The sequence below is a fragment of the Corythoichthys intestinalis genome, chromosome 2 (assembly GCF_030265065.1).
Source record: "Corythoichthys intestinalis isolate RoL2023-P3 chromosome 2, ASM3026506v1, whole genome shotgun sequence".
NCBI classification, from domain to species: domain Eukaryota; kingdom Metazoa; phylum Chordata; class Actinopteri; order Syngnathiformes; family Syngnathidae; genus Corythoichthys; species Corythoichthys intestinalis.
In genome coordinates, this window is record NC_080396.1 from 61,090,506 (window position 1) to 61,106,325 (window position 15,820).

A 15,820-nucleotide genomic window follows, 5' to 3' on the forward strand; every position below is an offset into this window, starting at 1 on the left:
AAATTTAGCATAGCCATTACAAAGGCAGTGATATTCACAAAACTGCTCTTAAGGGTTATAAGCTTGAAAAGTGCTTTGGAAGTGCAAGGACGCTTGGGTATATGCTGCCACTTTCTGACATGTAAAAAGTACCATTTACCCTCCCTTTCATATTGACTCAGTGGTACATAGTTACTCTCATTTCTAAATATTTTGCAAAATTATTACTAGTTCAGCATTTACCGGGACTTTGCCTTATGTTACTTTGCAAGCAGTGTACTAAACCTCTTAAAATAGCACAATATTATAACTACCCTTAAGTGTTATTGTTAAACATCATCACGAATCCATTTAAACACCATTTTATAGTTTTCACAGCATATCGCCTAATCTCTGCAAATATGATTTTCTTTATGTAGCAAAATTATCACAGTTCAGTAACTCCTGAACAATTTGCACTTTTCAAACATGCAGCAACCTAACATTCATGCATGATGTTCTATACGGTGTTGACCTTGAATAGGTTACTATCACTAAGGAATTGAGAGGTCCTACCCTTTAATTATGCTCGCAAACACACCAGTTCATTGTGGTCTAATCATGCATCCATTTACCTCCTTATATGTTCATTTACTGTAGCCAACCCCTTACCATGTACCCCAGTCAATTAAGATTTCCCAATTTAGACTTGGTTAATTAATTTTCGGTACTTAAAATACACTTTGTGTGCATTGCATCTGTTTATGCCTAACATGTTTCTGTATGGCTAATAATTACTGAAACTTTTTGTGAAATGATATTAAAAGGCATTTGTGTAGAATTGTACTGTTCAAATGTAAGACCACCGACTAAATCCACATTTCAAAAACTGTATATACCTACACATTTCTAATAATAATAACATTTTTTTCTGAGTGACCAAATTATGCAATTGGATTGATATCTGCTGCGTGTATACTTATTAGGAAGTGCTTTGTTCGCATCTGAGCATCAAGCAAAAAAAAAATACAAATTGTAAATGAATAAACACAAGTGGCTCTGCATGGCCTTGATCCAGTCTTAAAATAGTTACTATTTTGGATAGGCAGCAACTAAATTAGAATGAATCAATGCCCTTGTGTGTTTTCAATGACAAATAATGTATCAGGCACTTTTGGGACTTCTAGCATGAGGAAAGTGCACCATAAAACCGAACAACATTAAAGTACTCCTTTGCACAGCTCAGCAAAGGGAGTTTGTAAGCCCCAATGCCTTCAACGGATGTTTGCATAGTTTTGTTCAAATTTAGCCGGTAGTTGTGTAAGGCATTTTTATAATAGCAGTTTGTCCCTGAAACAGATGACGTATTTTTTCAATATTTGCTCTTGGAGGGAATTGTTGAAAAATCCTTAAAATCGGAGCTCTGCCAGCATCCCTAACCTGATTGTTTAACCAATGAGGTTTCAGCTGAAACAAACAGCTCCTGACTGCAATCATCTGATAACACTTGTAAGACACCACACCAGATTGGTCAAAATTCGTCCACTTGATTGGTTGGAATGAAAACCTGCACCCGCTATGGCCTGGAACAATTTGGACATCTCTGTGTTATCTCTTGCACTCTATCAACATAAATTAGTATCATTTGTTATAGATAAGGTCGTGTTAGACTGTCATATAGTGAGACAGTATTGTTTAGCTCAGCAAGTTTTGCAAGGATAGCATAAGGTCCCTCAGAGTTTGAATGGGTTGAGAGCAGTGTTGTCACAGATTACTTGAAAATGTAATTTAATTACTGATAACTGATTACGCCTCAAAAAAATAATATAGTTACTTTAGATTATAGATTATTTTATTATCAAATTAACTTTAAAAGTATTGTATCAGGTATTTTTTCCCCTTTGCCACTTCAACATAAGAATAACAACAAAAAAATGTAATCGTATGTAATAGACATTTCGATAATTGAATTTAAAGGGGAAGATCAGAATTTTTCACACAAGGCTTAATCATCGAGTTAGCGTAGGTTTAATTAGCTGATGGAGTCGATTACCACAATTGACTCGCGCTAGTTTAACCACTCCAGAGCCCTGAAACCAACAAATAACTGACAAACTGCATGGAATTTGTTGAAATCAACTCAACCAACTAAATAACTGCCTGCTAACTCAAAGATTAAGCCTAATGTCAAAAATACTGAACTTCGGTTTAGGGTTTAGGGGTTAAAAGCATATCAGTGACAATGTAAAACAATGCAAATTGACGGCATAATAATCAACAATACACAAAAGAATTGCACAGTGCAATGAACAAAAAGGTGGGGGCAGACGCAGATGTGCGCACACAACCAGGAAGTACTCCGTACAAACACACACGGTCAATTTGGCCACAAAATGTGGCGGCAACTAAGCACTTTACACTCAATCGGACTTACAACACATCCCAAAGATGACGAACATGTCACCTCACGACATAAACACAACACAAAAATAGATGCAAACAATGCTTTCCAACTCAAAGCGATGACTACCCAGCGTTGCAACGGCAAAGCTAGGAAACGGCCGTGCATGTAGGGGGTCCAACCTATTGCTGGAGCCCTCCTGAATGAAGAAAAAATACTCACGTTCATTTATGGATGTACACAAATCAACATTCCCTCGCACATCTCAAAAGGTGGCTGCACTCGGCTCAAATGTGCACCCGCGTTTGCACACGCCTTTCTCAGTCCCAAAACACTTAGCGCGTATGACTCGAGACCAGTACCGGAAGTAACTGAGCGATTACCATGGAAACAAACATGTAGCGGACACCTTTCTAGCATTCTCTATTCAAAGTGCTTTTCCTATATGACTACAATATTCTTCATTCTACACACATTATCAGGCAATAACAAAATAGTAACGCACAGACACTTGGGAAACTAACTTTAATCACATTACTGGTTTGGGAAAATGAACGCGTTATATTACTCGTTACTCAAGAAAGTAATCAGATTACAGTAACGCATTACTTAGTAACGCGTTAGTGACAACACTGGTTGAGAGTAAAAAATGTTCTGGCCTGCTTTGTCCATACTTTTGTATCTGAAATAAATTGCTTCCAAAAAGTTCTTCCCCCTTTGTCTTCATGTGAGTTCAATTTCGTAAAGCTCCGTACTTGGAGATATTTTGTATACATATTGGCACGTTAGTAGATGTGCCTACCACAGGATAGGTGTTTTGAATAAGTAATGTTTTTTATTACGTGTCATGGCACCTCCCACCATGGGCCATTAATATTAATGTGATGCAATGAGGGGGAAGAAGGGAAGAAACATCCAAAAAGGTTTGATGGGCTTTTGAAAGAAGACGTACTTGTGACGACTCCTTCTAGCTACAGTATAGAGGTGTCTTGGCCTTGCACTGAATGCAAATATTGCCTTAGGAAAGAAAAATCTTCTCACTTCCTCACAAGGTGTACACAGCCTGTTTTGTACCTCAGCCTACCCAACATGAAGGTGGGACTGTCAGTCAATGGCTGTATAAAGTAATTCTCCCATCCTTTTATTTTTCTGGTAGGGACCGTCAACTCTAATGTATGGTTATACCAAGCAGCTCTGCACAAAACAACATTTATGTTGTTATTTTGTAAAAAACCTGACTAATTTGTTGATCCTTACTTTACCTCAATTCGGCAAGCTTCCACACGGTTACCTGCTGCAGTGCTTAGAGGTTTCACTGTACAATGGAAAGCACTTTCTCAATGGAAACCATGAACCAGTTTATTGGCTTTTTGATCAGGAAAGTGAGGTCTAATCCCAGATGGTGTTATTTTTAAACCCAATGGAGCAAATGGACAACACTAACCTCATTCTGTATGTCCATGGCTTTGACCTTGGCTTTAGCTTGAGCAGACAAATTACAATGTAATACTATATTCTGAATTATTCGAAGTTACCCCTATCCTGATTTGATTCATATTTTTTTTCTTTTTTTTTTCTTCCAAAATGCTTTTGATATCAGTTTGATACTATAGTTTTGTCCGAAAACTCTCCAGGCTGTCGGGTTGGTTCATTATTGCTTTTCGCAATAATGTTAAAAATATTTAGTTTAAAATGACCTGCTTCATCATAATTTTGCTCACAATTAGTTCATCTGAAGCACCTGATACACATCCCAAGAAACTCTGCCTTTTTGGTACCTCTCTGTTGCCTTGATTTATTTATTTGATTCTCCAAGCAAGCATAATCCTCTCAACTGGACCTAATTATTTTCTTGGAAGTTTCTTTAGACCTGTTATTCTGTCTCACTGTTCAGTTTAGGTAATTTCATCAAACTTAAGTCCTGCTGTGATAGCTGGAAAGATCTGTGAAGTATCAAAACAAATCATGACATTAAGTGGACAGAGTTTTGATCCCTTAAGCCGGAGCAAGATGGAAAAAAGCTCCACAGCGAGAGATGGTGCACGCAATTTGCAAGATGATTGGCTGTTTGCTGGGATTTACACTATATTGACAGTGTGACAATACAGGCAGGAAACTGTTCTACTTCCTTAATAGATTACACACAGACTGTAGTGTGGCTATACTGGATAAGAATAGAGGGCTAAGGGTCGCCAGAGTAGTTGTGCATGTCTGATAATACAACAAAAAGTCAAACATTTAGAACTGTTTTCGTAACTAGACATTATCATCCTCGTTAAATAATCTATGCTTTAATACAGATTTAATAGATAATAAATTAATGTAATCAAATATTAATATCTGTTTAAACCAATCACCAAACTACTTGGGACTGAATTTAATTTGGATGTGTAAAAACCCATTCGATCTGGCTATTTTGCAACCCAACTGCTCATTTTAGTCAGATTTGTTTATAGTAGAGAAATATGATACGCCCTCTACTATATTTCATCCAACCGCCTCCACCCCTATCCACTATTTACTCTCTAATGTGACTCTTGTGATCTTTTTTCACCCCCTACTGCTTATGTAACTGTCTTTAAAGCCTAATCAAATAGCTGCCGTTTCTTGGCATGGATATATTTAGACATTATGACATTCCTTAACAGTCCAAGCTCCCCACCCTACATACTCTGAATGCCCAAACAGCGCTGAAAGATTTATGTGTGCTCAGACCCCTTAGGCGATGCAGTGACACACTTACTTTACATCCAGAGCAATTAATGTCCACAGGATCTAGATTACAATGCCAATGTCCCATAGGGACGTCGCAATCCCCCAATGAGTAAAGGTAGGAGAATTTTCAAGCGGTGTTTTGTGGCCCCGTAAGTGGGTACAACCGAATGTTGGTTTTCTTCCACTCAGCCTGCACAGTGGATAATTGCATATTGATTATTGCTGTAGTCTAGCTTCTCGTCTCGGCTGTTGTATGCCATTCAAAGTTCTTTGATTTCAGTTGATCTCATTCGCACAGAAACACAATGTATTCAGCAGATAGATTAGATGCCACCACCAACATTACTGTACAATCTCTGCCAAAATGGTTTTATGGTTGTGGTTCATCTTTTGTTTCATGTATCTGTAACTTTATTCATATCTGTGAAGTCACAGAATGACCTTGATGTTGGTGCTGATCTTGGTAAAAGTGTAGATGAACGTTTTAAAAAGGACATTGTTGGACACCCACCACACACACATACATATGTAACATTTAAACAAGGATGTGTGCAAATTGTATTGTATATATCCACTGCAATATACATTTCATCAGATAGCACTACTCATTCTAAAGTCCTTGGGCGGATTAGATTTAAATTACACACTACACAGAGCTTGAATTCCTTTTGGGGGTGGGGGGTCTTCATAAATTGAACAACAGCATTCACAAGTGAAAGAAGACCCTACAAACGAAAACTTTTTTATGTTTGTAAAAATACAGTTTCATGGAATAGAAATTGACATTGCTTCTGATAGTTTTTCAGTAGCGAAGGCCTTACGTGTTCTGATGTCTCACCATAAATGTTATCATTGTGTTGCGTTGCAGTGCAAGTTTGGACATTACTGCTATGTGTCTTCTGCCTTGTGAAGGTGACCCCAATGGCCGGGCCCCCCGATGGAGGCACACGAGTGACCATCCATGGCACCAACCTTGGCCTGGCTTTCTCAGACGTGGTGGGCAATGTGGAGGTTGCAGGAATAAGGTGTGCTCCTGTCCAAGATGGTTACATCATCGCTGAACAGTAAGTCTCAAAGGTTATACAATACTCTATGTAAGATTTGTCCATAACATACAGTACAGTAGTACTTCGACATTCGAACGCATTGACATACGATCCTTTCAACATCCGGCGTAAAAGTGGACTCGTCATTTGTCTCGACATATGACGATATGCTCGAAATACGACGATTTACAGTAGCGTCGAAATTCCATTGTTTCCCCGGAAGATGGCAGATTTTCTTGTGAGAAACATGGGTCCCAAGAAAATTAGTGCAGGTGGTGAAAAAAAGAAAATCGTGACGCTTACCATTGAAATTAAGATGATATACAAATTATGACCATGGTGTGCGCGTCAGTAAACTTGCTCGACATTACGGCAGGAATATGTCTACGATTTCAATAGGTCGTCCTACGATCTCCGCTCCATTCGCCAGTCTTTATAAGTTAAGGTGACACTTGTTATTATTGTTACATCAGCAAGGTTTTTAATTACTTATTTCAGAACTTGTGCAACACACAAGTGGTAGAGTAGTTGTCCCCCAACCCAGAGGTTGTGGATTCAGTTCTCTGCCCTGATGAACTCGCCTAAGTATCCTTGAGCAAGATACCGAACCCCACATTGCTCCTCACCAGAAGGTAGATGGCGATTTAGTGTAAAGCGCTTTGAGCGCCTTGAAAGGTGGAAAAGCGCTATATTAGTATAACACCATTTACCCACAACATGGCTACTGTCCTGTGTAGCTGACGCCAACAGCAACAGAACATGAAAAGAGAAAGTAAAAACTTCCCACTCTTCCGCATCTCTCTCACGCTCTCGTCAGTCACACGGTGCATTCAGGAACAGCATGCAAAACACAACCGCAACATTACAACCCGATTCATTACATTATTATTATATTATTATTCCGACTTTTATTTATAATTAATTTGTTTTGCTATGTGTAATTGCTATTTGTACTTGTACCTTCAGTATTTATATAGGATTTAGCATAGGTTTTTGGGCTGTAGAATGAATTAATCAAATTATAATGTTATTTTATGGTAAATCCAGCTCGACATAGCACCATTTCGACTTTCAAACCAGTTCCTGGAACGAAATAAATTTGTATGTAGAGGTACCACTGTACTTATTCCACATATGTTTTGATAAAATCAATGGATTTGGACATTTGCTTCAAGGAATTGAATCATTTCTTGCACCACACAAGCATACTGAAAATAGACTGATTGGAACCAATCTGAAAACGTTTAGCCCAGGCATCATGTGCAGCACGCTGCCACACTACCCTGCTCTTTCTATGAAGCTCATGTAGTTAGCAACCATCACATCACAGCTGCCTGTGTTTACTTGTGTTTACCTCCTTAATTAGCTCACACTGTGCACAGATCATGTTCAAACCCATCCGGTTGACCTTGTTACCCATCAAACATGACTCATGCGCCCCTATAAATACGCCCCCCCATTTTTGTATTCATACATCAGAATTCTGCCAGATGGGGGGTTAATCCGTTTATTATTTTAAAAAAAAAAGGGGGGGGGGTATCCTTCTATAGTCGATCAATAGCTGCAATGACTTCTACATAGAGAAAATCATTAGACGAACAAGAGAACTGAGGTTAACATTTGTCAACTGTAAATGCAATAAATATGCAGACATCAACAATATAGGATCAAAGTATAAGATTTTACAGTACTTCAACACAACAAATAACAACCTGGTCTAATGGGATTTGAGAATAGGTCGTAAAATATTTAATAGGCTTTCCATTATTAATTGCATGGAATTTTCAATAAATATACAATATGTGGATTGTTATCGTCATATACTGTATGTTAGATATACCATTAAAATACCCCTTGATTGGTATGCCACCAGTTCAGGTTCACTTTTCCAAAACCAGCTCAATTCACCAAACTAAAAATAGGGCATGAAAATTGGTCAGGTGTTAAAAAGGTGAGAAGACTGTGGAGGAAATATGATCCGATACACTGTACAACTTGTAGGGCTGTCCCAAACGACAAATTTTCTCCTGATTAGTCAGCCAACTATTCTTAGGATTAGTCGACTAATCTAATATTTTTTTTCCCCTTTTTTTTTTACTAATTTAGGAAAGAAAAATTTTCATGGCGCTTATTAATTCACAAAAAACATTTGGAACACTTAAATTCTTTATTATAGTACAAATAACCACGTAAATAAATCACATTAATCGCATTAACTAGTGCAAAATAATGGAATGTAAACAGATTCAGAACACTGACTCCGCCTTTCCAACATGATTCTAAACAATTCTTAAAAAAAATATCTAGCATTAATATTATAGTATACTACTATATATAATGGTAATATAATGATTGCCAATTAGATTTTTTATAAAGGTTGTCATTTTAAAGCTGGCGGCACGGTGGCTGAGTGGTTAGCACGTCTGCCTCACAGTTCTAAGATCAAGGGTTCAATCCTGGGCTTCGGCCTTCCTGTGTGGAGTTTGCATGTTCTACCCGTGCCTGCGTGGGTTTCCTCCGGGAACTCCGGTTTCCTCCCACATCCTAAAAACATGCATGGTAGGCTGATTGAACACTCTAAATTGTCCGTAGGTATGAGTGTGTGCGTGAATGGTTGTATGTCTCCTTGTGACCTGCAATTGGCTGGCAGTTCAGGGTGTCCCTTGCCTACTGCCCTGAGTTAGCTGGGATAGGCTCCAGCACCTCTGCGACCCTCGTGAGGAAAAGCGGCATGGAAATGAATGAATGAATGAATTTTAAAGCTATTCTTAGTGTAGAATCTGAATTCTGTAGTATGTGGGATTAACTCCAGAAATCATAATTTCTTTGACATACATGATTTTATTTTGAAATGTTCACCCGAAGTACGTTCGCTAAACCGCTAACAGTAAGCTTTACACTCCGCAAAAGAAAGCTCTTTTTGTCATTGCATGTGGTATCAGTAATTGCTGTTAACCAGTGATTTTTCATGTTTGAAAAGGCACCTTTAAACCACAAGTTTGCGTTTTGGAGAAACACTGCCAATGTTTTTATAGCAGGCCATAGTAGGTTGTCTTTTTTCCCCATTAGCCTCAATGTAGCGATACTAACGTTTACAGTGTTTAATATAGATGTGTTTCCTTATCTTGTATGTCTGAACCTTAATTCTACGGCGTGTTGGTGACCAATAAACATCTGTGAAAGGGACAGGAGTCTCATATGCCATCAACAAGCACGTGTACACGCAGCCGTGAAAATTACCGCCCTCATTTTTATTTACTGTGCAATAAATGGACTCATTGCATATCGCGACAGGCTTAGCAACTTCAATAAAACATGTCATTAGTTAGTTAAATGGACCGTTTGTAATTGTGTCCTGTCATCTTCCAAAATTACAACTGGGTGACGGCCCTTTAGGTGTTCATTCCCGGCCGACGTGCAGCCAAGCTTTGCATTGAAGCGACAGGACACAACAGTGTACCCTCCTTTGTTTCATTGAAATAAGTCAATGTTTTGACCACTCTGGTGCGCTTTTTTGGCTTTGTGCCGCTTTCCCTGCTTGCATACATAGCGTCCGACATTAAAAAAAATCTCCCGAAACCCCCCCGCACCCTTCTTGAAAAATTGCTCCTCAGATCTACACAATTCACGTACACAATTCACGTAGGTCACCCTTTTTTTAATTCTAAACGGCAAATTTTGCCGAAAAGTGAGCGATTTCATGCCTGAAAAATAATGTACACTTCGTAATATTGCAATTAGAAACACAACAAAACAATGCACTGTACTAATTTCCAGTTCAAGGTAGATGTAGGGAACCTCTTGTTACCTCACGATATGATACGATTTGCGATACAAAGCCCACGATAACGATGATCTCACGATGCAGCGTTACAATGATGATCGATACATTGGTCAGGCAATCATTCTAGGATATTCTACAACACAACTAATAAGCCAACAAAACAAGCTATTTCCATCCTTCTGCTGTGAATTGGAATGAGTTTATCACTAGTAGACATCCAATCCGTTTGAGCTGGGAGGGTGGTCCCTCCCACTTTTAAACAAACTAGACGTCTATGGCGGTCAATGGCAACTAATGAGTTTAATTTGGGCGCATTTCAGGCCATTTGCTGTTGATTTTTAGTCACTTCCTGTTGATATTGGGACATCCATGGATCACCTCCGGTTTATTTTGGGTTACAGAATTGGAAGTGACCCAATAATCTCCCCAAATGAATAGGCAAAGACTCAAACTCAACAGAAAGTGACCTAAAATGTACAAAAAGTGACCTGTAAGCGCCCCAGCGATATATCAGTTCTTGGCTGAGGCTTATCGATAACCTTTTAGGATACAAAGTATCACTATATATCACCATTTCAATATTTTGTAACACCCCTAGTCCAAGGGGTGTTTTCTTTAAGTGGAATATTATGTCTTCACCTCAGTTATTTTGTTTGTTAGTTTGTCTGTTTGCATGCATCTGTTTGATGAATGAATTGGTTCCATTTTAAATGTTGACCTTCAAAATGGCCAAGTTACACTTGGTACAATAAATAAATAAATAAATAACTGAGTGGTTTCTCATCTCTGGACCGTCAGATATCAATCTTGCATTTGTTTGTTTGTTTGTTTGTTTGTTTTTTTAAAGCCATATGATAATCCTATGACTGACACTGTTAGAAAGGTTTTAAATTCACAGAATGCTTATGACTGCACAATACAGTGACAGCTGATTCTAATATTTTGTTGGCCTCAATTATATTATGAAAAAAAAAATCTTGTGGGCAGAGCTATTTAGATGAAGTAGTGACAAACCTCTCAAACTATACTGTACATATAATCTAATTTACTGTACAATCATATCTATAATATGCAATGTCAGTTGTATACCTGAGTGAGTCAAACAAATGTCATAATTATTATTATTGTAAAGGCAACATATTGTATGTTATATGCTATACATTGTCATTATAGTCGTTATGTAGTGGCTTCTTGGTGTATTCTGTACTGTAAATGTCAGCAGGCTGCTTATTGTTGTTTTCCCTTGTTGACATTATTTCATAATTAACATTTGATGATGTCTTGCATATATTTTTGTTTTTTTGTAGAATTGTGTGTGAAATGGATGCTGCCCCTGCAGACAGTCAGCCTGGTCCAATCCAGCTTTGCGTCGGGGAATGCCGACCTGAACTCAGAGCTAGATCAAGTCAACTTTACTCCTTTGTGGTACATTTGAACCCAATAGGATAGATCCATTTGTCTAGTCAGCCTGCAGTTATTCGCTTGCATTACTGTATTTGCATGACTGATCTGCTCATCTTTTTAAATATTTTCCGTAGACACCCACAATCACTGGTGTGTCACCCAGCAGAGGTCCAGAATCTGGGGGTACCAAAGTCACAATAATGGGAGAAAACCTTGGGGCTGGTAGCAGTGTCAGTGTTCTCTTTGGGAACCAGACGTGTGAGTTCTTTAGGTAAGTCCCACTGTTACAGCGCTAGCAATGAATCTGACAGATTTTTGTCCACACACAGTTATTTTGGATGTGTGATTCTGCCTGCTGCTTGTTCCTTCATGTTTACAGTGACACATAAAGTCAAAATGCCCTTAGGTTTGAAGAAATATTAACATCATCATGCTTGACATCAGTGAAGATATTTTGAGATTTTTTTTTTTTTTTTTTCAAATATTGTCTGATTTTGAATTTAATGCTTGCACACAAAACATTGACAATATCAAAAATGTTCCATCATGGCTTGAGAAATATTTAACACAAAACCAGAGAGAAAGACTCTCAGATTCAGATTAAAGATAATATGTATATTTTATAATTAAATATAGTCAATTATATGTTCCGCTAACATTCATGTAGACAAGCTATTGTTTTGTAACATTACAAACTTAAAATAATTGTTACTTTGGCCAAACAAATTCACTGCCTAAATCTATAAAGTCCAAATTGATTGTGTCTCTAGTTCCAACTCCATGTTAACGCTCAACAAATTGCCTTGACTTGTGGTGTAAAAACTGTATTTGATGAGATAATGTTGCCTCATCAAGGATGGATTATTACTAATGGCTAAAATTCTATATTTGCTACATTTCCTTCTCGTGTACATTTCAGCAAGGCCTAAATGACCTACAGTATTGCATTTGTTGGATTATAATACCTTCCATTGTGAGAATATTCTGCACCCGTGGACATGTGTTTATTCAAACCTTCTTTACTCACTCTTTCTTCCCACGGCTGGCTTCTCCTACTTGCCCTCCTTCTCCTTTTCTATCTTCTGGGTAGCTATTTTAAGCTGTTATACTGTAGGCCGACTGCAATACAATTAAGGTTGAAGTGCCAAGTCGGCTTTTAATGAGATACAGGCCTAATTACTCGCTTGTGATTCTTCGCTGTATACCTGCCATGGGAGGTAGATGCTGTTAATGAGCTTGGACTAGATGGGACATGAAATAAGTAATGGAATGAGGCTGCATATGTGGACAAATTAGAAATGGACTTAATGATTGTGCAATAATGCGTAATGGTCATTTATTTAGAATGGATGTTTTGATTGGTAAGAATGAGGACAAGTCCTAATTGTAAGAACAAGGAGAAATTATTGTAAATTTCCTTCCCGTTTTAATAGCTATGATCCCAGATGCATCATTTTTGTTTTTTTTTTTCCACCGGGCTTGAAACAAAAAGTGCTTTTCGTGTTTACTATCCAAACAAGCACATATGTATTCAAATCCGTATTCAGATCTGCTCTACTCAATCACACACCCTCGTTTCACATGTGCATCCACTTCGGAATTTGATATCAAATTCTATTTTGCTATATCTAAGTTAGCAAGCTAATATCTAAGCGAGTTACGGTTCAAATTTCTTCACATTTGGCAGCATGTTTTTTGAAACAGATCAAAATTTGAGTCCACGCGGCCCATAGGTCTGTTATACATTTTCATATCAAGTGGGAGTTAACCTTCCACTGAGCAAACTACCGGTAGTCTGAAGATGAAGGACTAGCAATTAAAAGAAACAGAATAAAGCAAGGGTGTCAAACTAATTTTGTTTTGCAGGCCACATTTTAGTATTTTGAGTTCATGTAGGCTAGACCAGTGTACTTTGGACCAATCAAATTAACTCACTGGCTGTCATTGCTAGTACTAGATATCCACTATGCGACTGATTCGCCACTCCCAGTCAAAATGGATTGGACGTCTAGTGCCGTCTGTGGGACTCGAATGCAAGCATTCACTGCCCGTCTTTCCTGTTTAAGTGAATTGGACGTCTATTGTTATCAATAGAAGCCAAATAGGTCACTTAAGTCACTTCTTTGTTACTTTGGGATACTTATGGATCAATTCCTGTACATTTGGGGGGATTTCCAGGTTATTTTGGGTCATATCCTGTTGGTTTTGGTGCATGTTTGGGTCACTTCCTTGTTATCTAATCAGCTGCCATTGAGGGGGCATATGTGACTGCAGACACAAAAGTGACCCAAGTATAATAATGCACTCAATCATGAAAAAAATAATAAGTCTCCAGTTTGACAGCACAAGTGTCAAAGTAAAAGCATGTGTTTCACTATGTGGGCCATACATTTAACATGAATGGAATAAATGTAAATTTGGGTCAAAACAGAAGCATGTTATTCACTATGTTGGTCGTATGTTTAACACAAATGGAATAAATGTAAATTTGGGTCAAACCTGTCCAAAACCTGGTCTAAGATTTCAGTTTGTATCGATTTAGTCAATGTATTAAAATGGGTCCCTGCGTGTGTTACTTGCCGAACCCCTGACACTTTCTCACCGAACCCGTGGGTTTCGATCGAACCAAAGTTAAGAACCATTGCCATAGAGCATAAGATTCTTAAAGATCCTAAGAAATGGTGACCATGTCAAAAGTGAAAATGAGTGCTTCATTGTAGTTTTACATGTAGAAAACTAGTTTGGCACTCAAATGTTGCTGTCTTTTCCCATTTTATAAATAGTCCATCCAAAACAATGCATTAGGCAATGCCGACTTTTTATCAGCAATCCTGGTTGTGTCATCACAACCATAACCTAACAACCATGCCAAGCTTTTAAGTGGTGCGCTAGCTAGTGTGTCTTGACAGAATGACAGAACGGTCACACAGCAATGGAATAGCTATGGATAGCATGCTTACAGACTGCAAAAATCTGCAGTTTATTCTGGTTGTGACATCAACTTCTGTTTGGAGATTTTCAGTGGGTGGGGCAAATGGAGTTGAGAAAGGAAGACTAATTAGGATTGACTGTCATTATTAAGCCTTTTATGTCTCTTACTTGATTTGTTATATTCCTATGAAACATCCAGACCCCTAAGGTCATCTGGAACCGGTCTCCTGTATGTTCCAAGAACAAGAACCAAGCAGCGTGAGGCAGCATTTAGTTATTATGCTCCTCACCTCTGGACCAGGTTCTGAAGTGTGCTCAAACTGTTAGCTCCTTTAAATCAGGGCTAAAAACGCTCTTGTTTAGCACAGCATATCCATAACTATCTATATATTTCAATCTATTTGCTTTCTATTCCTCTTGTGCTTTATCTCCATGGCTGATTTCAATTATTCTTATTTGTAGTAGTATTTTTTATTCTTATTTTTTTTTTAATATATTCGTGATTAGATGCGATTTTTGTGTATAATTTTATGTCCTGTTTCAATTGTCTTTGTCTTTAGGTTCTACTGATTTAATGTGATTTTTATGATCTTTGTGATGTAAAGCACTTTGAAATGCTTTGTGTTGAATTGTGCTATATAAATTAATATGCCTTGCCTTGCCTCTTTTTTGATGGATTTCTGTTAAAAATATTGTTAGGTATAATTTTAAAGTCACTTGCTGAATGAAGTTATTATTATATTATCATGAATCATTGAAATTTGTAATCCGCACCGGGTGTTAAGATATTGGATTTGGATTTTGTTCATTTATTTATTTATTTATTTTATTTTATTTATTTATTTATTTATTTATTTATTTATTATCTATGGATGTGGCCCTCACATTATACATTAGGCGAAATATATATATATATATATATTTCTGAAGAAAGTATTTTATGGTAACATTTTTTGTTTTTACTTGCAGTCGGACAATGACAGAGATTGTGTGCTGCTCTGCACCCTCGCTGTCCGGTGTCAGCATTGTCCAGATCAGGGTGAGCGTGGATCGCGCCCAGATTAGGGAAAGCCTCACCTTCGAATACATCGAGGATCCAACCGTTGTGCGCATTGAACCAGACTGGAGCATTGCTAGGTAAAAACACATTCCTAACATATGACTTGCATTAAATGTACACCATTACTACATTCACCTTCTCATCAACTCAATCTTGTGAAGCTTTGCCACCAGGCAACCGGTCGTTAGCAGGCGTAAGTCAATACTGCACTTTCAATTACTTCTCTTTCAATTAGTTGGAATGTGATGGAGTTTCCGAGCACACAGTCCACAAACAGTCTCTCTCACTGAATGCAGTCCAGAGATTCACTACTAATTAAAAGAAGGAAAAGAATGAAATTGTGTACTCTCCTTTATTAAGGAGAAAAAAGTCAAAAAGTCAAGCAACCTACATAATTTGTTAGTTTTATTTTTTTATAAAACCTTATATTATCCTTTTGATGCATCAATTATGAAAACCTTAATCAACCTCGTTTTTTTAATAACACTAGTAATAATCAGAAAAAATAACCGAGCTGTCTT

General features: G+C 37.8%; 1 protein-coding gene across 1 annotated transcript in view; it reads left to right on the forward strand.

Moving 5' to 3' along the window:
• Nucleotides 1-15,820, forward strand: part of plxna2 (plexin A2) — a 321,401-nt gene that overhangs the window by 245,079 nt on the left and 60,502 nt on the right. The window contains exons 13-16 of the mRNA XM_057828893.1: nucleotides 5,987-6,138; nucleotides 11,212-11,329; nucleotides 11,443-11,579; nucleotides 15,209-15,376. Of these exons, the coding sequence (XP_057684876.1) occupies nucleotides 5,987-6,138; nucleotides 11,212-11,329; nucleotides 11,443-11,579; nucleotides 15,209-15,376 (575 nt within the window). The remainder of the gene's footprint in view (nucleotides 1-5,986; nucleotides 6,139-11,211; nucleotides 11,330-11,442; nucleotides 11,580-15,208; nucleotides 15,377-15,820) is intronic.